At 33.4% G+C, this 23807-nt stretch overlaps 1 protein-coding gene across 4 annotated transcripts in view; it reads left to right on the top strand.

Moving 5' to 3' along the window:
- The window catches only part of IPMK (inositol polyphosphate multikinase), a 40126-nt gene extending 16503 nt beyond the window's left edge, over window positions 1–23623 (top strand). For 3 of the 4 annotated variants that reach the window (XM_081228823.1, XM_081228821.1, XM_081228820.1), the window contains 3 exons: window positions 5605–5777; window positions 17098–17179; window positions 18419–23623. In XM_081228823.1, the coding sequence (XP_081084949.1) occupies window positions 5605–5777; window positions 17098–17179; window positions 18419–19041 (878 nt within the window). In that variant the 3' untranslated portion in view covers window positions 19042–23623. The remainder of the gene's footprint in view (window positions 1–5604; window positions 5778–17097; window positions 17180–18418) is intronic. The other variant, XM_081228822.1, reaches the window with a different exon arrangement.
- The last annotated feature ends 184 nt before the right edge of the window (window positions 23624–23807 follow it).

Raw genomic sequence — 23807 nt, 5'->3', positions numbered from 1 at the left:
TTTTTTAAAATAAATTTATTTATTTTATTTATTTTGGGCTGCATTAGGTCTTTGTTGCTGCGCGCAGGCTTTCTGTAGTTGCGGCGAGTGGGGGCTACTCTTCGTTGCAGTGCACGGGCTTCTCATTGCGGTGGCTTCTCTTGTTGCAGAGCACGGGCTCTAGGCCCACGGGCTTCAGTAGTTGTGGCTCATGGGCTCTAGAGCGCAGGCTCAGTAGTTGTGGCATACAGGCTTAGTTGCTCTGCGGCCTGTGAGATCTTCCCAGCCCAGGGCTTGAACCCGTGTCCCCTGCATTGGCAGGCGGATTCTTAACCACTGCACCACCAGGGAAGTCCCGTTTCCAGTTTTTTAGCTCTGGAAGGAGTTAGATAAAACTGTTGCACCATACAGATTGTTCAGCTTTGATTTTGCTAGAGAGTTCATGGAATCATCTTTCTGTTTTTATCATTTTGATTGTAAGTGAAATAAATATAAGGTAGGAAACTCTTTGACATCTTTAGCCCACGGGATCATGAAAACAAATATTTTCTTAAATTTTAGTAGAAAACTGGTTTGTATTACTGAACTTTACATAGTATTAAATTAATGACATAATTTATTTCTTGACTTTCTTTTCCTCTTTTTATTTGAGCATCTTTTCTTATGTGCTCAAGGTAGAGTTTTATACAGCTTTGTATAATTCTTATAATCCAAAGTTGTAAAATGTAGAAAATACTGCCAGTTTGCTCAGCAAATTATTGTCACTTAAGAGAAGCATAAGGATGTGCTGACCAATAGGGTTTTTATTCTTTTAAATTTTTTATGACAGTTTTATTGAGTTATAATTTATGTACCATAAAACTCACCCATTTAAAGTATACAATTCAGTAGTTTTTTGTTATAGAGTTATAGTCATCACCATTAGCAAACCTTAGAACATGACCAGTGGGTTTTGTTTTTGTTTTTTAAGGTAAAACATTTGTTAGTAATTACATTTGAAGATTTGGAGCTATTTATACATATTAAATCTCATTTTACTTGTGTGTAAGTACATAGATGCCTAGTACATGTACTATCAAAAGCCTTTTATTGATAGTTATTTGGAGGAATGGAAAAGTGTATCTTCAAGTAGGTTTGATCAAATTGAGAGTTCTGAAATGTAATCTCCAGTCTCATTGATTGGTAGGTTTCTGGATCTAGCTACTAGTCAAGTTTCAGGAAGCATGGACTGAAATTAGCTGTTCCCTTTATCCCACATTTGGAGGCTCAAGGTCTCTTCTATTTATAATTCCTTTTACTTTCAGCTTCTGTTGCTCTTAGAAATAGCTGAAGATTGATGTGAAAAACAGAAATTTGGCTTCATAGATGGGCAGGGATTCACCACCAGGCCTTTTCTCCTTTTTGGGGGGTTCAGAAATGAAGATGGTAGCCAGTACCTAGGTATGGTGGGGAAGAATGTGATGAAACTTGGAACCCATATTCTAATGATTTATACAATCAGTAATATTCATTAAGGGGATCTGAATAAGTCTTCCTTCAACTCTCTAAATGTCTTCACCCTTTTCTTTCCTTTAAAAGAACTAGTTATCTCATCTTGACTGTTTAGTTTTTTGTAGGTCTTTCAATTTTTCCACAGTATTTCAAATGTTTTTATTTTTTTATATATTTTTTTGCGCGGTACGCGGGCCTCTCACCGCTGCGCCCCCCCGCACTGCGGAGCACAGGCTCCAGACGCGCAGCCCCAGCGGCCATGGCCCACGGGCCCAGCCGCTCCGCGGCACGCGGGACCCCCCTGGACCGGGGTACGAACCCACGCCCCCTGCATCGGCAGGCAGACTCCCAACCACTGCGCCACCAGGGAAGCCCAAATGTTTTTATTTTTTTCTCCTTTGATACTCGGGAATTTTCTGCCTTTTTTTTTCTTAGAGTGTCAGGACTATATTCTGTCAGTAGAATTTTTTTATGCTTAATATATTAGAAAACAATGTAAGTATTTATATTAATATTTCAGATAATTATATTTAATCGTATATATTTAAATAGAAAATATATTTAAAATAGAAAAGCTTTTTCATTCATAGTAACCTTGTGTAATCTTATACATACTATCATCAATAGCATGAAATATATAAATATTTTGAGCATGTTAACTATGCCATTGGTATAGCCACTGAGAAGTCTTACTTAATAGTCTGCTTATAACAGCATGAAGTGGTATATTATAGAATACCTGGTAGTTATTTTCCTGATTTTTACCTCAAAAAATTAAGGAACTATGGAAATTCTATATATATTTTCCATAAATTAATATGTAAATAACAGATATATCCCTTATGGCCACAGCCCGTTAAACTAAACTATACTTCTAGTCAGTGTGATCTCTTGTAATGAGATCCATGTATTTATGAAAAATAGATGTCCTATTATTTATTATACAAATAACAAGACTAAGCTTAATAGAATATCTTTTAGCTCCGAGGTTCACAAATGCCAGTCCTTAGACCTCTGACAGGCTGTCTTCATCAGAATCTGTTGTCCTAAATAGAGCTTTTAAGAATTTAAAAAAGTAAATGTAGTTATTTTGCTATCTTTATGATTTAGACACACATGCATATATATGTGTATATATGAAAAAATCAGCTCTCTTCATTTTTTAATATTCAAAAATCTGGCTTTACTTACAAGTTACATCATATCAAATGGTCATAATTATTTTCCAAACATCATATTAATATAGTTTAATTTATTTCTTTGACCTTGTTTACAATGAACCTAAACTATTCCAGATAGAACATTATCTTATTCTTAGTCCATCAGATTTTGGCGATGGAGTTTTAGAACATATTTTCTGCATACCTAAAGACTGAAAAATATTGTTCCACTATACCCAGAGGGGCTTAGCTGAAAAAGTGTCCTTTGTTATCCAGTCTGTAGCATTGCCTTATAAATGAGGCTCCCCTGTTGTAAAATGCCTTTGGTCATTTAAGCTATTAAGTCTTGAGATTGACCTACTTTGAGTTGAACTGTCTCCTACTGAAATAATTTGCTAATAACATTTTTTCAGAGGGAATTAGTATTCAGATTAATTTCTAGTGATAATAACCTGTAAAAAAAAATTAGCTTAGATCTCAGTGCTCAGATCATGCCTCATTTTCCTGTTTACCTGTTTTATTCAAAAGCAGTTGTGGCAAGCTGCTAGATATATAACATCATATTCTGTTTTTAAAACTCTGCATCTCTAAAGCAGGTTTTGATTTTTTTTTTTTTTTTAAATAAGAGGGAAGGAGAAACAAGAATCTCAAAATCTTTTCACTTAAAAAAAATCAAGGCCAGGGCTTCCCTGGTGGTGCAGTGGTTGAGAGTCCGCCTACCAGTGCAGGGGACGAGGGTTCGTGCCCCGGTCCGGGAGGATCCCACATGCCGCGGAGCGGCTGGGCCCGTGAGCCATGGCCGCTGGGCCTGCGCGTCCGGAGCCTGTGCTCCGCAATGGGAGAGGCCACAACAGTGAGAGGCCCGCGTACCACAAAAAAAAAAAAAAAAAAATCAAGGCCAGAGAACTAAAAGAATACACTAAACCAACTCTCAGTAGGCCTTAATTTAATGATTATTAACTTAACACTAATAATCAATAATTTAGCAGTTATTTGGTAATTCCAATCATATAAAACATATCAAGAACCTGAAAGTAAGATAGTGACAAACATTTGCCTAGTCAAAATAAATGTCAAGTAAAATCGATGATACTTAAGCCTGTTTACTGAAGGAATGGCTCAACTTATTACAGGATGAGGAAGGCCAAACCCAAAGTTCCCCTGGGCAGTAAGAATGAGAAGGGCAAACATTGATTCTTTCAGCAAACATTTATTGTATTCCCACTATAAAGAAAGTTTGCATTTGTATTTTTCTCCTTCGCAAGAGAAGGAAAAAATAGGGATTTTATATGCAGTTTGCAAAGTCTCTACTCTAGTTTCTGACATTTCTATCTTATTACAACAAACAGGTTATTTTTTGTTTTTAATCACTACCAAATTGGCAAGTAGAAAATAATAACCCTACACTGAAATATAGATGCTGTGATAGCCAAGTTTACTCACTATCTTTATACTCCCGTACACAGTCTCACCTCAGTAAGGCTTTTAGGGTTTCTTGAGTTATGGAAATTAATGATGATAAATTTGTGAATGCTAATGATTTACTATATTAGTATCTAATTAGTCTTTTCTGATACTTGAAATATAAGCCTAGTTACTGAAATTTTTGTACAACTTTAGGGAGAGGATGGATTGGTTTCCTTCTGTTTTGCTCAAGGTAGCTGAAATTGGGAAGAGAGAATCTGAAGGGGCCTGTCCTGTGCTGCCTCCTTTCTCTTCTTCTCATCCCCTCCTCTGCTTATCTTTTAAAGCACAGAAATGGGTGGGTTCCAGTTTCTTGATCAGGATATTCCTACTTGTCTCATTACCTTTCACTGTCGGCAGGTTCATGTGTGTGTCCAGACCTTTTACTTTCTCTTATCCTGTTGAAGATGTCCATTTGTTAGAAACTTTCTTAAAATGTGGCATGCTCCTTCTTGTTTCTGCCAGTGCTGTTCTCTTAGGCTGCAGTTCCTTTTTTGTCACTTGACTTCACCTAGTTCTACAAGGTTATAATCCTCCCACTCACCATTTTCCTTTCACTAAGAGATAAAATTTTTAAAAATAAATTTATTTACTTAAATTTTATGTAAAGAAGTAAAACCTTGTTACTTTGATAAAAAGAAAATATAATCTCTTCTGTCTTTGAGGAAAAGTTTTTACGAGAAGTGCTTCGTGTTACATTCGTAACTGAAAATTACGATCTCATTCAGAACTTTATCTGGGAAGACTCACTCACCCAGGAAGTGGGGGAAGAATTTCTTTCTTTACTTCTTTCCCTCAGTGCACCTGGACTCTTATTCAAGCTAAAACTATAAAGTCAGCTACCGTGTGTGATAACTGGGATGTTTATGTTTTTACTTGAATCTCCATTTATAATAGTTTTCTGAGGGAAGATGTATACAGGATGCCAAAGATATTTATAAATGAACTTTTGAGGATTTCTTGTGTTCTAAAAAGCAGGATATTTGTTTTTCCTTTGGGACTAGTAAGACTAGAATGTATATTTGGCAGTGACCATCATTTGGATTGATTTACCTTTCTTAACCTATACCTGTTGTGTCCTCTGTGGGAAGGATTTATTCCTATTACTAATTTTAAATGAAGACTTAAAAATTATTAAAATACTGATATCTGCTGAGGCATATATGATATAAACTATATTGAAAAGGAGAATGTATTCTGGGACATCTTTTAAAATAATCTCATTGCCTTTTTAATGTCCTTGGAAGCCTTATATCTAATTAATACCTTTTGTTTATGGTTGAATATTATTTATTCCATCTCCTGCAAGAGTTTCTCTGTGACATTTATACCTGTTGTAAATTTGTTGGTCAGTCTTTTTTTTTTTTTTCTCTTCAGGTGGAGTAATAATAATTGTTGACTCTGGACTTGTTTTAACTTTTTTCTCAGTTTTAATATTTCCTCATTTTTGTTTTTCCTTGAATAGTAATATGTTTTCCTATTACTAATTAGGGTTTTTCTTTAATAACAGATTTATACCTAAAACTGGAAGATGTGACCCATAAATTTAATAAGCCCTGTATAATGGATGTAAAGATAGGGCGGAAAAGCTATGATCCTTTTGCTTCATCTGAGAAGATTCAGCAACAGGTCAGCAAGTACCCATTAATGGAAGAGATTGGGTTCTTGGTGCTTGGCATGAGGGTAAGAGTGATTTTTAGTGTAATACACACATTTCTTGTTACGTGTTCTTCCCTTGAAAATTATAGATGTCACATATATTTTGGTATTAGGTTATCCATAACTCCCCAGTGTGGGCAGAGATTTTTACCTCTTCTGTTCACTGGTATGTGGGTAGTGTCAGGAATTATTCTGATACACAGAACATGATTAATAAGTAAATGAATAGTTAAACCTCAAGGCTCTGACTCTGATAATTTTGTATTAAAGAAGTCTTAAGTTTAGGTGCAAAATAAATAACATGATAAGTGAATGTGATATTATTTATGATTTTCCCACGAGAAAAGTGCTAAGTTTATATATTCAGTAATTTTTCTGTATATTTAAAACAGAAAAGTGAAATTAAAAATTAAGTTATTGTTTCAGACTGTGATTTAAAGCTGTTATTTTCTTTGCACATGTTTCTCTGGATTGGCAATTTGAGTTGGGCTCAGGTGGTCAGTTCTTCTGATCTCATCCAGGTTCCCTCTTGTGGCTGCACTCATCTGTTGGCTCAGCTGGGGCTTGATGGTCTAAATGACCTCACTCTTATGTCTACAAGTTGATACTAACTGTTGGCTGAGCCTTTTCCCATGAGGTTCCTCATCTTCCAGAAGGCTAAGTGGAGCTTTTTCGTGTGCTACATTCCAGGAAGGCAAGAGTGAGAGCTACAAGAGCTGTTAAAATCTAGGTTAGGAAGTCACTTTCTGTCATTTCTATGGAGTTTTATAGGTCAAAGTACATCATAGGGCCAGTCCATATTGATAGGGAGAAGAAGACCCCACTTCTGATATTGGGAATAAGGAAGTCAAAATACAAATGGCAGTGTGCACAAGGATGTTGAGGCCATCTTCGCAAACAATATGCCCCAGTTAAGAATGTGGAATAAAATCCTCTAAATAAGTGGTATGCCTAGATGTCTGGAGGTAAAATTTGTATGTATGATAAATTATTGCTTCTATAAAAACATAATGGGTCATTTTGAGATTCATCATGTAAGATGATATACAGTCTTCCTTTTGAGTTTTAAACAGGAGAGTTAATAAGAAGCATTATAAATGAATTGTTACTGTGATAGTTAAAACAGCACAGTTGAATTTGGTAGTCTGTAAATAAAACCAAAGAAATTATTGACACAGTTATTTCATTTTAGAAAACTCTAATTAAATGTGGGTATATAGTAAAGGGGAAAAGGGTAGTGGAATAATGGTAAAATAAACAAGGAATAAACATCTCAAAGGAATCTGACTGGGTAGTTATTTAAACCTTCACTGTTTTCAAATCTCTCACCCTCCTGCTTTCCTTCTCTTTTAGCAGATAACGTTGCCTTCTGCTTCAGAAAAAATAAGCCCATCACACAGGATTTCCTTTAATTTCCTGCTAACAGATGTACATACCTAACCTGCAAGTGCTTTCATTTCCTCCTTATTCCTTCCTGTCACATTGAAGAATTTTCCATCTTCCTAAGGACAGCCCTTCACTATGTCCTCTGGATCTCATTGTCTCCCACCTCTTCAGGAGCCTAATACTGTTGATTCTCTCTTGTCCTTTTTATATCTTCAACTTCTGTCTTTCTTTACTCTTTTTTCCTTTTGTTTTAAATATGTTCAAATCACTCTCAAAAAAAAAAAATCAAAACCCATCTTTATCCTGTTCTGCTCTCCAGCAATGGATTTAAATTGTTTCCCCTTTGCACCCAAACTAGTTATATTTGTTTCTGTTGCCTTACTTCCCACTCAGTATTCTTCAACCCATTCCAGTCTGGCTTCGGCTTCATCATGCCACTAGATTGGCATCTCATGAAGGTCCCTAATGACGTCTCCATGTCACTAAATCCAAATGTCATTTTTCATTACTCATCTTACTTCACTTTGAAAAGCAGCCTTCAACACTGACTAGGTTCTCCTTGAAACATTCCTTTTTGTGTCCACAACACTACACTCTCTCTTGTTTTTTTCCTAAGACCACTTTGCAGTCTTCTTTGCCAGCTCATTTCTTTCTGTTTGTTCTTTAAATATTGAGGTATTCCGCTTAGTTCCATTTTACTGCCTTCCTCTCTTTTTTATTTCTTCCTAGGTAGCGTCCTTTGTTCTCATTGGTTCAGTTTCACTTACACCGATAACTCCCAGACATATATTTTCAGCTTCTGGTTTTTCTTTGATCTCCTAATCTATATAGCTAACGGCCTATTAGACATTTTACTTGGATAACTTGAAAGACATCTAGGAGTAATATGTAAAAAACGGACATAGATCTGTCTTGCAAAATAACAACCACAACAGTAGCAGCAAACCTGTTATTCTCTGTCTCGGTAAATGGCATCACCATACGTCCAGTTTTACGAGTGAGAAACCTCATAGTACCATCACCTCTCAGAGCCATCCATCGATCCTATTGATCTTAATTCCCAAGCACCTGAGTCCCATTGTCGAAATTATTCCTCTCTAGACTAGTATCTTTACTGAACTCTCAATTTCAGTTTTGCTCTCTTCCAGTCTGTTCTCCAAACATTGCAAAATGTATATCTAATTGTGACATTCCCCAGCTTAAAAACTCTTCAGTGGGTTTCCATTGCCTTTAAGATATGATTTTGCTCTCCTGTGTTGTGTTATTTCCCCAGACAAATGAGGTTCGTCTGTTTATATTTTTTAATAACATTTTTATTGAGATATAATTTATATACCATTTAATTCACTCATTTAAGGTACACAATTGATTGGTTTTAGTATATTCATAGAGTTGGGCAGCATCATCATATTCAATTGTAGAACGTTTTCATCACCCCAAAAGAAATGCCATACCTACTAGCAATCACTCCTCATTTCCTTCCAACTTCCAACCCCCTAGCCATAGACAATTCTAATCTACTTTCTGACTCTATAGCTTTACCTCTTCTGGACGTTTCATATAAATGGAATCATGTAATACAATAGGTGGTCTTTTGTGACTGGCTTCTTTCAATAATGTTTTCAGAGTTTGTCTATGTTAGCATAAATCAGTATTTTATTCCTTCTTATTGTTGTATGGATATACCACATTTTGTTTATCCATTTGTTCCTTGGTCAACTTTGAGTTGTTTCCACTTTTGGGCTATTATTAATAATGCTGTCGTGAACATTCATGTACAAGTCGTTATGTTTTTATTTGGGGGGGGTAGTTCCTGAATTTGAAATTGGTGGGTGCTATGATTAAGTTTAGCTTTTTCAGAAACTGCCAAAGTGTTTTTCCAAAGTTCCTGCACCATTTTACATTTCTACCAGAGATATATAGGAGTTCCAGTTTCTCCACATCCTCACCCAAAACCCAAACCTTGTTATTGTCTCTCTCTCTCTCTTTTTCTTTTTTTAACTATAAGCCATCCTAGTGGATATGAAGTGGTATCTCATTGTGGTTTTTATTTGCATTTCGCTAATGGCTCATGGTATTGAACCTCTTTTCATGTGCTATTGACCATGTGTATATCTTCTTTGGAGAAATGTCTATTCCAATCCTTTGCCCATTTTTAATTTGGGTTGTTTTTTCTGTGGATTGTTTTTCCACTTTCTTTATAATGGCTTTGGAGTACAAAAGTTTTAAATTTTGAAGTCTAATTTTTTTTTTGTCTTTTGTTACTTGTGTTCTTGGTGTCATAGTTAAGAAACCATTGCCTAAACTAAAGTCATGAAGATTTACTCCTATTTTTCTTCTATAATTTTAACTCTTACATTGATGTATGTACATCTTAAGTTAGTTTTTTGGGTGTGGTTTGAGGAAAGGGTCAAACTTCTTCTTTTGCATATGGATATTCAGTTGTCCTAGCACCATTTATTGAAAAGACCATTCTTTCCCCCACTGGATGCTCTTGACACCCTTGTTGAAAATAAACTGACTATAAATGTAAGAGTTTACTTCTGGACTCTCAGTTCTCTTCTGTTGATCCATATTGTCTATCTTTATGCCAGAACCACACTGTCTTTTTTTTTTTCCAGGTTTATTAAGGTATAATTGACATAAAGATATTTAAAGTATACATTGTGGTGACTTGATATGCATATACATTGTGAAAGGATTCACTCATCTAGTTAATTAACATATCCATCACCTCACATATTTATCTTTTATTTGTGTGTGTGAGAACATTTAAGTTCTAAGTTCTACCCTCTTAGCAAACTTCAGTTATGCAGTACAGTGTTACCAATTTAGTCACCATGTTTTACATTAGATCCTCAGACTTTATTCATCTTATAACTGAATGATGAATACCAACCTCTTCCTATTTCCCCCACCTCCTCCCAGCCCTTGGTAACCACTTTCTACTCTTTCTATAAGTTCAGTTTGTTTTTTTGGATTCCATGTATAAGTGATGCTGTGCAGTATTTGTCTTTCTCTTTCTGGCTTATTTCACTTAGCATAATGCCCTTAAGGTCCATCTATGTTGTTGCAAATGGCAGGATTGCCTTCTTTTTCATGACCAAATAATATTCCATTGTTTATTTACAGGCATACCTTGGAGGTATTGTGGGTTCAGCTCCAGACCACTGCAATAAAGCAGATATCACAATAAAACAAGTCACAAGAATTTTTTGGTTTCCCAGTGCATATAAAAGTTATGTTTACACTATACTGTAATCTGTTAAATATGCAATAGCATTATGTCTAAACAAACAATGGGCATACCTTAATTTAAAAATACTTTATTGCTAAAAAAGTGCCAAAACAATTATAATAGTAACATCAAAATTCACTGATCACATAAAAGTATAATAATAATGAAAAAGTTTGAAATATTGTGAGAATTACCAGATGTGACACAGAGACATGAACTGAGCAAATGCTGTTGGGAAAATGGTGCTGATAGACTTGTTCAATGGAGGCTTGCCATAAACCTTCGATTTGTGAAAAACACAGTATCTGTGAAGTGCAGTAAAATGAGATATGTGTGTACACACCACATCTTTATCCATTCATTCACTGGTGTACACTTAGGTTGTTTCCATATCTTGGCTATTGTGAATAATGCTACAATGAACAGGGAGTGCATATAGCACCACGATATCCTATTTTCTTTTTCTTGGGTGTATACCCAGAAGAAGAATTGCTGGATCATAATGGTAGTTCTATTTTTAAGTTTTTGAGGAGCTTTCATACTGTTTTCCATAGTGGCTGCACCAGTTTACATTCCTACCAATAGTACTCAGTGTTGCCTTTTCTCTGTGTTCTCACCAACACTTGTTATTTGTTGTCTGTTTGAGGTGTCTTTAACAGGTGTGAAGTGTATCTTGTGATTTTGATTTGCATTTCCCTGATGATTAGTGATGTTGAGCACCTTTTGATGTTCCTGTTGGCCATTTGGATGTTGTCTTTGGCAAAATATCTATTCAGTTCCTCTGTCCATTTTGAATCAAAAATTTTTCCCATCAAATTGTCCGACTTCTTTATATATTTGGAATATTAACACCTTATCAGATAGATGATTTGCAGATATTTTCTCAGAACCACACTGTCTTTTTTTTTTTTTTTTTTTTTGGCTGTGCCGTGCAGCTTGTGGGATCTTAGTTCCCTGACCAGGTGTTGAACCCAGGCCCACGGCAGTGAAAGCACTTAGTCCTAACCACTGGACCACCAAGAACTCCCAAAACTACACTGTCTTGATTAGTGTAGCTTTGGAGTAAGTTTTGAAACCAGGAATTGTTAGACTTCCAACTTGGTTCTTCTTTTCCAAGATTGTTTTGGCTTTTCTGGGTCCCTTCAACTTCCATGCAAATTTTAGAATCAACTTGTCATTTCTGCAAAGAAGTGTTGGCTGGGATTTTGGTGTAAGGAATAGTTTTGGATCTGTAGATCAATTTGGGTTCCCCTATTTTTGTTTTCATGGCTTCCTTTATATAGTAGTTAGCAGTTTATAATTACATGTTGTTTACTTATCTGAGAAAGGATATGATTGAAGTATGAAATAATAAATGAGAATGTGAATATAAATTTAATTATGTTATTCTAGAATGTTAAAATTGGGAGACATACCTTGAATTTAGTAGGAGTTACGTTAGGATTTTTTTCAAATAGTTATTTCTTTAGTAGGTGGTAAATTCATTAAACTTTTTAATCACAGTGGGTTTGTAGACTAATAATAAAGATAGACTTGAATAATTTTAGCATGAATGTTCCAAATTTTAAAAATTCTCCTTCAAGACAGTCCTGCCTTTAAGTTAAAAAAAAAAAAAACAACCAAAAACAACCCTTAATATAACTGAATAGACTGAAGTTTACCAGATATATCAGTTTTAACATACTTTTCTGTTATGTTTAACCAGTAGTAGGAAGAGGTTTGGTGGGTAGAAGAACATGCCAATTTAGGAATTCCTTATTTTTAAATGACTGTCAGCAATTATACTGTTATTTCCTTGATCCCAAGATGGTGTAGATGATAAGACTCACTTTGATTTAACAGCAATATTTATTAAGATATGTGTAACAAAAGAGATAGAAACTGAATAGGAACTATAAGAACAAAGGAGTCACAAAATGAGGAGTATAGAGTGCCTTTGGAAAAGGTGGTATTTTGAACTGGCAACGGGGAGAATAATAGGTAGAAAACCAAGAAGCAGAGCATATTGTGAAATAGGAGTTTATGTAAGGTGACTAGAGCATACTATATGTAGGAAGGTGGGGTGTATTTTAGCCTAAGGTATCAAACTTGAGAGAAGTTAATATATCAGCAGCTTGCTTTGGGACTTCCTGGCTTTTTGACATAGCATCCTTTTGGGTTAACTATTTGAATGGTTGTTTAATTTTCCAGTTTTGTATTGACTCGGAAAACACATGCTATATAACTGTAGGGGTTTGTTATATTTATTAACCACAAGTAATTGAAATACAATTTGTAGAAATTTACCTGAAATTTCTTTAAAACTTGTGATTCAAGATTTTAGATGATTTAATTTTGGATGTTCCAGTATATTTTTGGCAATAACTTAAATTTTTGACAAAGAAATATTTGCACTTAAGAGAAGTCACGTTTCTTAATCACTGATTTCTAATTACTGGGGGAAAAGATTCTTCGCTTTTGATCTTTATTTATCACATTGTCTAAAAATCAGACTCTTTTTTTGTATACCTTTTTTTCCTCTATAATAGTGGATAACAGTAACCCTTCAAATTTCTTTTTTCCATTAATAGGATTTGATTTAATAGGAAATGTGTTTTGCTAAAGATATTTGAATTGGTTTGCTCCTGACATGAGTTCCTGTAAAATAAGCAACTCATATGATCCAGGAAGTGCTGGAGCTGTTTTTTTTTGCTTGTTATTCTGTCCTACTCATGTCTTCCAGCTTACCATTCCGTTAAAAATATTTTCAAGGTGGTACTGTAACTTTTTTTTTCTTTTTTTGCGGTACGTGGGCCTCTCCCGTTGTGTAGCACAGGCTCCAGACGCACAGGTTCAGCGGCCATGACTCACGGGCCCAGCCGCTCCACGGCAGATGGGATCTTCCCAGACTGGGGCATGAACCCATGATCCCTGCATCGGCAGGCGGACTGTCAACCACTGCGCCGCCAAGGAAGCCCTGTAACTTTTGATTTACAGATATCTTTGTGACTGACCAAGACTGGACAGTGGGTAGAGACTGAAGAAATTCTCAGACCTCTTTATATTCTTCTAGCTTTAACTAGTAAAGTAGAAGTAAATAGAGATGACTGAAATTAATACAGCATTGTAAATCAATTATACTTCAATAAAAAAATAAATGAATAAATAAAAATAAGTAAATAGAGGAAGAGAGAATATCAATAAAGGAGTCCCACTGAAACTAATTAGCTGTAGTCTATTTGTGAAATTTAGATTTTTCATATGAGGAATCTAACTTAGCTCAGAAAATACATCCCTGAGTAGTAGAATGGTGACAATTTTGAGAATCCTCTTTTTTGGCACATTTCCTAGTTTTTAGTTTACATGACTGGGTATTTGAAAATTCTTCTCACTTGTTTTTTATGTCTATTTAATATATTTCCTCAGATTATTAATTTCTCAATTTCATCCTTTTTTATTACAACATAAATGATATATAACCTTGTGTATGTTTGAGTTGTACAACATATTGATTTGTTACATTTGTATATTGCCATATGATTGCCACATAGCATTAGTTAATACCTCTGTCACTTTGAAAATCCTCTTTTACACATATTTCTGTGCATAGAGAACATGAGTATATTTTTAAAACACATTTTGGTTATGATTAACTGTTCTTATAAAAATAGTTTTTCCTGTAGTCAAATGTAATTTTGGTATTTATGAAATGCTTTCTTCTATTCATAGTAACACTTTGTTCAAGATAAGTTATCTTTCTTTAATAGGCTGTAAGTACGTGTAAGAACACGGTTCTAATTTAACTTTTTGAATAAAGTGAAGCATTTGAGATAGATGGTAATTAGCCATATTAGACTGAAAGTTATAAAATATCAGTTTCTAAAGCAATGTATTCTTTTTTTTTCTTTTTTAAAATATTTATTTATTTATTTGGCTTTGCCGGGTCTTAGTCGTGGCACACACGGGATCTTTAGTTGTCATGTGGGATCTAATTCCCTGACTAGGGATCAAATTCGGGTCCCCTGCATGGGAGTGTGTGGACCACCGGGGAAGTCCCTAAAGCAATGTACTCTTAATGCTTCTTAAAAATATTTAATTAAAATTTGATGAGATACATTGTTATATGGCTCAAACTCCAAAAAGTATAGAAATATATACAGTGAGAAGTCACTCTGCACACAGGATACTATATTATAGTGATTTTTTTCTCCAGTGTATCCTTCCAGAAGTATTTTAAACATATACAAGTAAATGCTGCATATATGTATTCCTTTATTGCAAAACCTACCTACTTTGAACACTGTTCTGTATCTTACTTTTTTTTTTTGTTTAACGTATCATGAAGATTTTTCCATAGTGGCACAGTATTATAGTTTAACCATCTTACTTTCATGGATCCTTTGACTTGTTTCCAGTCTTTTGTTCTTACAAGTAATGTTACAAATGACTAACCGGAGACCTACCTCATTCCACCAGCTAGGGTATTTATGGGATAAGCTCCTAGAGGGGAATTGCTGAGCTTGTATGCGTTTATAATTGTGGTAGATATTGGCAGTCTGCCTGATATCTAGAGCAGTGGTTTTGAGCCAGGGGCAGTTTTATTCCCCAGGGAGTCATTTGGCAGTGTCTGGAGGCATTTTTGGTTGCCACAATTTTGGGGTAGGCTGTGTTCCTGGTATGTTTGAGAGCTGTTTGATTTCAGTGAACTCTTCAGATATGTTGTTCATTTTCCCATAAGAGTAAACATGCCCTTTGTTCATCATATAAATTTCAAATACCTTTTCTCTGTTGTCTTTTGATTTCTGAATGGCAAAAACACTATGAACATTTAAAAAAACATATAGTATGCAGTAGAAATTTTTGAGTTTTAGTTGGAATTGCCTTCCTTAGTTATCAGTTATTCAAGGATTCTTCTGTCTTGGGGTGGGGAGGCATTTTATTTTACTCATTTTGATCTTTGATGTATTTGGAATTTATCCTGGTATAAGTTATAAATACAACTTATTTTTTCCAGATCACTAGTTAATCATACTAACACAATTTAATAATAATCCATCTTTTTCTACTGGTTTAAAATACCATTATCACCTACAAGCTTCTCATGTTTTTGATTTTAAAGTATGTTTTAATGGAATTACTATCCCAAAGAGATATCTGCACTCCTATGTTCATTGCAGCAATATTCACGATAGCTAAGATATGGGAACAACCTAAGTGTTCGTCTACAGATAAATGGATAAAGAAGATGTGCCTCTTTAAACAATGGAATATCATTCAGCCATGAGAAAGAAGGAAATATGGATGAAACCAGAGAGCATTTTACTAAATGCAATAAGCCAGCCAAAGAAAGACAGATACTGTGTGGTAGCATTTATATGTGGAGTCAAAAAAAGAAACCCAAAAGACAAAGCTGATCTCATAGAAACAGAATAGAATGGGGGTTTCCAGGGATTTAGGGAAGGGGGAAATGGGGAGATGTAGGTCAGAGGGTACAAACTTTCAGTTATAAGATGAATAAGTTCTGAGGAACTAATGTATAGCATGGTGACTATAGTTAATAATATGATATTGTATACTTGAAATTGGCTGAGAGTAGATTTTAAGCATTCTCACTACATACATACACTAAAAATGAGTTAACTATATGAGGTGATGCATGTGTTTATTTTCTTGATCTTAGTAATCATTCCACAATGTATATATATACCAAATAATCACATTGTATACTTTAAATATATACAATTATACTTGTAATTTATTCCTCAATAAAGTTGGAAAAAGTATAAATAAAATATGTTTTAATATCTAGTAGGATGGCAAGGTTAGTCCCTCCTTACTGATCTTATTTGTACTTTCCTTAGCAATTCTTGATTTTCTATATGAACTTCAAAATTAGCTTATATGATTAAAATAATTGTTGGTGTTTTATTATAATCTGATTTTACTTCTAGATTAATTATATCTGTTATGATGTTGAATCTTCCTTTCTGAGAACATGAGTATGTGTTTATGTGTATATCTTAGGAGTGTTTTAAAGACATCTTTCTATAGATCTTAGGCTTTTTTAGTTTATTCCTATGTTTTATTTCTTTTTTATTTGATTTGTAAGTAGGGTCTTTCATTGAATTTTCTAGCCAGTTGTTTGTATATATGAAAGCTTATTTTCTGTTTACTAATTTGTACTGTCACCATTTCAAGTTTTTATTTTTTTGTTAGTTTTTAAATTGATTTTCCAGTATACAACCATTATCTACAAAGAGTAATATTTTTGTTGCCGCCTTTTCAAATTCTTATGCCTCTTATTTCTTTCTCTTACCTATTTACATTTGCTAGAAACTCCAGAACAATATTAGGTAATAATGATGATAAAACACATTGTGGTAGAGTACTTTTTGTGGATGTTTCTTGTATTTTAGGACAGATGCTTCCTTATTTCTGCTTTAAACTTGAGGCTAACTTTTGGTGGATTGAGATGGATAATTCTTTTCATATTGGAAGTACTCATCTGTCTTTTTAAAGAGTTTTCATTGATAGTGGATGTAACTTTGCTAAATGCCTTTTCAGCATGATAAGACACTGTTTTTTTTTTTTTTTATCTTAACTCCATTAGAATGAATTATATGAGTAGATCTTCCCATCTTTAACCATCCTTGCATTGCTGGGATTCCCCCCACTGCTCCTCACTTCCAGCCCTGGGTCAAGGAGTATTAGTGTTTAATATTCAGTGCTTTTTTCTGACAGGTTTATCATGTTCATTCTGATAGCTATGAGACACAAAACCAGCACTATGGAAGAAGCTTAACAAAAGAAACTCTAAAGGATGGTAAGGATTGAAAAACCATACTTCACTGCTTTTATTACTACACAGTTATCAAAATAATTCTAAAGTGATTTCAGTTTTAATTCTCCTTTGGTATAATGATTCAGTTCACAATAAAGTCTTAACATATATGCTTCTAAAATATTTATGGCCAAGATATTATAAAAGCAGTGATAGCACAGATTTCCAGAAATAATATTCTTTTAAAGTTTATTATTAGCTCTATCCAAGATGGGGCAGAACTTAAGAGTGATGTAAATAGTTTGAAGAATTTTTATTTTATGTATACAAAATAATCATCTATAGTGTGCCCTTAACAATTAGTATTTGCCTTGGTATACTTAACCAATAGCAAGCTAATATTCAGATTGGCTGTTGTGTTTGGCCATGCTGTGCAGATTGCGGGATCTTAGTTCCCTGACCAGGAATCAAACCCATGTCCCCTGCAGTGGAAGCATGGATCCCTAACCACTGGATTGCCAGGGAAATCCCCAGATTGGCTCTTTATTAAAATATTTCTTAGGCTAATATGACTATTTTTTAGCAGTTTCTGTCCCGAAGTAGGGGAACAGCAAAATTTAATTACATATATCCATAAATTCCCAAATATGATAAAATATGCATAAATAATTTTATAAGAGGCCTAATCTGATAGGTTAAAACATGTAAAAGTCTAAATTTTGAATAACATACTCAACTTGGAGTAGTACTAGTCCCCAAAGTGAGCTCAACTTTTGTGAAAATACTGATTTAATAAATATTTTCGAGAACATAAATTAAGTACAGTTATGGTTTGGTATTTTGATAATGGGCTGTTGACATCATTAAAAATGGTTATGATTTGACTCTAGATTCTAAATTAGTTCTTGAATGTGATTCTAACAAATATGTAATCTTACTGTAAAATTCCTCATAATAGCAAATGAAGCAAATCTTGGAATCCTGTTCCTTAAGAGAATGTAGAGAGAGCACTAAACTAGCAGTCTACCTGTAGTAAATTTTTTGTCTAAATAAGGTATTTCATGTTACATAAGTGTCATTTATATGTTTTCTAGCAAGAACATCTTCACCAGAAATTAAGTTGAGCTCCAAGATTCTGTGTTTGACTAGAATTCTTATCTGTTCGCTTAATTGCAGGGGCTGATGGGAGAAAGTTAAAGAATTGTATCTAAGATGAGATTACTTCCCAAGTGATAGTTATTTCATAATTTCATTATAATCCTAGTATTTTCCTTTTTATAGGAGTCTCCCGTTTTTTTCATAATGGATTCTGCTTAAGAAAAGATGCTATTGCTGCCAGTATTCAGAAGATTGAGAATATTCTGCAGTGGTTTGAAAGCCAGAAGCAGCTTAACTTTTATGCAAGTTCATTACTGTTTGTTTATGAAGGTTCATCTCAGCCAACTACTGCAAAATTGAATGACAGAACTTTAGCAGAAAAGTTTTTGTCCAAAGGACAGCTCTCAGACACAGATGTACTAGAGTACAATAATAACTTTCATGTATTAAGTTCCACAGCGAATGGAAAAATAGAGGCTTCAGTGGGCAAAAGCTTGTCCAAAATGTATGCTCGTCACAGAAAAATGTATTCAAAAAAGCATCACAGTCAGACTTCATTGAAAGTTGAAAATATAGAGCAAGACAATGGGTGGAAAAGCATGTCACAGGAACATTTAAACGGAAACGTACTTTCCCAACTGGAAAAAGTCTTCTACCATCTTCCTACTGGTTGTCAAGAGATTGCGGAAGTAGAAGTGCGAATGATAGACTTTGCTCATGTGTTCCCTAGCAACACAGTAGATGAGGGATATGTTTATGGGCTGAAGCATTTAATTACTGTACTGCAGAGTATTTTAGATAATTGAATCCTTTGCTGCAATCTTTTAAAGGGGTGGGGCAATCATAATAAAGAGCAGCAGTCAATAACTCTGCACTTGTAATGCTGTGTAAAAAATTTGTATTGTGAGTCTACATTTTATTTGTCTTTATACTTTTGGTAGAAAGGTTAACTTTTTTATAATCTTACTCAGGAAAACTAATTATTTGTTCTTTAGAAAACTATAAAGAATAAAGAAACTTAGGAATGTTAAGCAGGGAATGTGGTGGTACGTGGCTTAAACATCTATTTGGCTTAAGCAAAATGCAAACCATTATTCAGTCATTACGAGTTCAGTTAGCTTTCTGTAGCCAATTTATTGTGAAATCTCTGTCCACCCACCCTTGACAATGAGCCATATGTAAACTCATTACACTATTAGAACACTTTCAAAAATCTAGAAAGCACAGGTTGATATCCTTAGTATTGCTATGTATGAAGTTATTCAAAACTGGAGAAAATTCTACAGAAATAAGTACTGTTTAGGTTTTATATTAAAAGTTCAGACTAGCATATCAAAAGGTGCTTCTTAGAAGTAAAATGATTTAGAATCATTGTATTCCAAAAGCAGATTTTCACTTTAATTTCCATTTATATACATATTTCAAAATACTTCTTGAAAAAGATCATTGAAATGGACAACAACAACAACAAAAGTCTTGACATTAAGGGCACTAATAATTAGTCTTGCCAAGGTTAGGGAAGAGAGAAGTTATTTGCAAGGAACAAAATGTTTTTCTTTTAAAATCTTTATGGGAAAATTGGAATTTTACTACATTGTGACAAGTATTATAAACCATATAATACCTTTTACTGCAGCTTCAAAAAGGTGGATGATTGAAGCTCTTCTTATTTCTCCTTTAAATAACTTTTGAGCGTTTTTTTCTTTTATATTCATGTATTTATATGTCCCCATTTAGTTAAGCAGTGGTATGAATATATGTTGCTAAAAAGTGTTTCTCAGAATTCTAATAAGCAGTGAAGGACAACATCCAGTATTGTGAGTGTTATCAAAAATACTGTGTGTATAGTAGTACGTCATACAGAGTTTGGTACATGTCTAAGTTCATGCTTCTGTTTCATTCTTACTTAAGACATTTGTATATCATATTCAAGAGAGAAATTATAATTTAACTTCATGGAGGGGGAGCAGTACTATTTTTCTTGGAAAAATTAGATTTGTAAGTATTATCTCTGTTTCACATCCACCCCTTTTAAAAAATATCTAGTTATTTGTTATTGGAAACATTTAGAACTTTGAAATTAAATTTGCAAATATGTTAAATGTTTTCATTACTTGCACCTTGATTCACTAATAAAACATCTAAGTAGTTAACAGTTTTGCCATATTCCTGGAAATTGATTTAGGCTTGTGAACTGTTAGACTGTTTTCCCCCCAAAATTACAAATTAAACTTTTAAATTCAAGGGCCTTTTTTTAGTGTGAAGGTAAGTATCACAATTTTATGTTTATCTCACCTTCCCAACCCTCTCTGAGTGTACTTTTGCAAGTATCTGAGCACAAAGAAAAGTAACAAATGCCCTATGGATTCTGTGCTTAGTAAATTTATTAGGCCTGAATACCTTTAAAATACACATGCATTTGTTATAGCAAAATTTGATTATTTAAAATTTTTAATTTAAAGTCAGTGTAGATATTTTCCATAAGGACTTCATATTTTTCTCTGCTGCCTAAATGGGTATTGCCATAGCTTTTTTTGTGGAGATAAAGTTCAAGTCATAGTTAATAGAAATTTTTTAGTTTTACTTTTTTTTGTCCCACAGTGTAGACTTTTGTTGTTGTTGTTATTTGGGTAGTGGTTCAATAGATCTTAAGCTCATATAATTTAAACACTATTTTGAATCTTAACAAAACAAGAGACTTTTTTTTTTGTATGGGGGGTATCAACCTATATGTACAATGAATTTAATAAATTTAAGTATTATCAGATTTTTTGTGCATTTTAGCTCAATAAAGTGTGAATCAGTTCCATATTTTCTTTATCCATATTTGGAAATTTAGTTTTGTATAATCAGTGTCTTACCTTTTTGATACAATAGATAATGTTTTGTTTTAATAAAACAAGAAACACTTTTATCTTTTGTTCTTCAGGGAAGGGATTCACATTTAATTCTGTTTACATTTTTTTTATCACTGTTATCCAATGCCCATTTTATGTTACTTTATAAGTAAGCTTACATGTAACAGAACAAGCATCTATTTGTGTTATCTACATGTGACTATTTTACTGTCTAGTCCAGTCATTTAACATTATGCTAAAATTTACCACTGTGGGGATGAATGATCACTATTCACCAAGCATATTTAAACATTTAAATGTTCAAGAAATAAAAATAAGGATATAGTTTGGGTTAATAGGATTACTGTAGTTTTTTCCCCCTAGGAAATATAAATGATTTTAGTGTGTTTCGTATGGAATGCACTCATGAAAAGGACTTTAAGAAATTGTGGATAGTGAATAATACATTTCTCTAATAAAAATTTAAATTGTATAATAGTTTTATAATAAAGTATTTACATTAATTGATATTTTAATATGGATGAAGTTACATAGATTCAAATAAATTAAAATTGATGATAAATGCTAAATATTTTATCTGAATAGTTTTTCAAGAAACAGTTGTGAAAATGTGTGTATTAAATGACTGTAACATGGAGCATGTGGTATTTTCAACTCAGTATTCGTTATTTGTTTTATGTGTCTGGAAATTGTACTTACTATGCCTCTTTACACTACAGTTTGCTGTTGTGGGGCTTTAGATTGTGTTCAACTGAATAATATCTTTTTTATGATTTTAATTAAGTATAATTTACTATTTTATGATTTCCAAGATGATGTTCTTCATATCTCTATACTGTATACACATCAAATTTATAATGTAACTTGAGAAGATAGAATTAATTTTCAGAGAGATCTCAGTTGCGATTTTCTTGTTTCATGCAACTGGAAACATTTGTTTCTAGGACTTGGAATATTAAAGATGATGTAGGATGAAAGAAAATGGTAGAACAATGAAAGAATTTTATTTGTGAAATTACAGAAATTTTGTCCACTATTTTAAAGCATTGTCATCAGTTTAGTACCATTTGCTCTTAGTAGTTTGGCATTTGATACTTTAAAACTTGATTTGCTTTAAAAATTGTTTACAATGCTTTGTAATAATCTTCCTTATCCAGTGCCTTTAACCTTGATTTGATATATTTGTAGCCTTGGTTATCCTTCCATTACATCCTGTAATGTCTTCATAGCCTAGACTTCAATTAAAACAAGTCAATTTGGTCATGTAAAGAGGTTGCAATTGTCTCTTAATGCTTTAGGAAAACAAGTAATGTTGTATATGGAGGCCAGACATCTTAATTCATTCAGAAATATAAATGTGACAAACATTTTTAACCCCTGAATATATAGTTGTGATGCAATCAGACAAAGCCCTAACCGTTTCCAGCATTCTCTCTAGATGGGGGTGGGTTGAGGGCTAAATTAAAATAGAGATATGGAGAAATGCTTATTTAAAGATAATAAAGTTAACTAGCATTCAACTTTGTGTAAAGATAAGGTAATGAGTTGAGGTGAAGCAACTAACAATATGTTAAAGAGGTTAAAAATAATACTTTGCAGCATTGTAACCTCTATTTGACAGTTGAGTTCAGGAAATAATTATAGATAGCATTAGAAGGCCTTAATTTTTCACTTTTGCTGGTAAAGGTACGTTTACTTAGACTGTTCATGTAGAATAGTGTTTTAACATAACATTACTGTGAAAAACGTTCCATTACATATTCACAAACAAATTACTGCACATTAAAAAAATTGTACTTTCCAATTTACTGCAAATATTTTAGGGCACAATCTTCAAATCATTTGTATTTTTAATTTGGCACTGAATATGAAATTACTTTTTTGACTTACAGAATGATTGTATTGTTACTTAAAATGCTCGTTAATATTTTAAGAAGGTTGGAGTCTCCATGTTTCTGGAGTTAATATTTAAATTCTTATTACTTATTTTGATAGTGTTTAGTAAGAGGAAATAGTACTCATGCGATTAAACAAATTAGAATATACTGTAAAGAATATTTTTAATTGTTAAATTTGTCATCACTGAGGTTAAATTTTGGCCTGGTATTCACTTACAATATATATTAACACATTTAATTATGAAGTGAAATAATCTTAAGTATGATGTATGATGCACCTGCATATAAATGAATATGGTGTGCACAAAGACACTTTACTGTGGGAATTGAACTGGAAGATATATGAAAGCATGTGAAATTGCACCTAAAATTGTGTGTTATTAGTGACTATGCTAAATTTATTGTACTTGATGAATGAATGTATTTAGTCTAGTCAAAGTTACTTTGGTTTAAATGTCTAAACAATGTCTTTTTTAAAAATGTGTTTGTAATTTGTACTATTGATGGGGGGGTTCTTGGGCTGCAGGGGTTGTCAATGTGTGATTTGTGTTTTTATTTTATAGAATCATCTAATGTGATATACCGATTTTTATATAAGTGATATTTAGATAATTCTAATTACTGTATATTTGACAGCCTATTAAAATGTTTTGCATTGGAGCTTTTTTCATTAATTATAATATCTAACAAACTCACAGTAGTTTGAAAATAACTTGTTCATTCAACAAATATTTGAGTACATGTTATATACCAAAAACTATAGGGATCATTAGAGATTCAAAGATGATTAAGAAGGGATGTTAATGGAAAGAAGCA

This window comes from Mesoplodon bidens (assembly GCF_964165515.1).
Source record: "Mesoplodon bidens genome assembly, chromosome: 1".
NCBI classification, from domain to species: domain Eukaryota; kingdom Metazoa; phylum Chordata; class Mammalia; order Artiodactyla; family Ziphiidae; genus Mesoplodon; species Mesoplodon bidens.
Note: the sequence above shows the minus strand (reverse complement) of the source record. Positions and strands in the feature narration are given on the sequence as shown.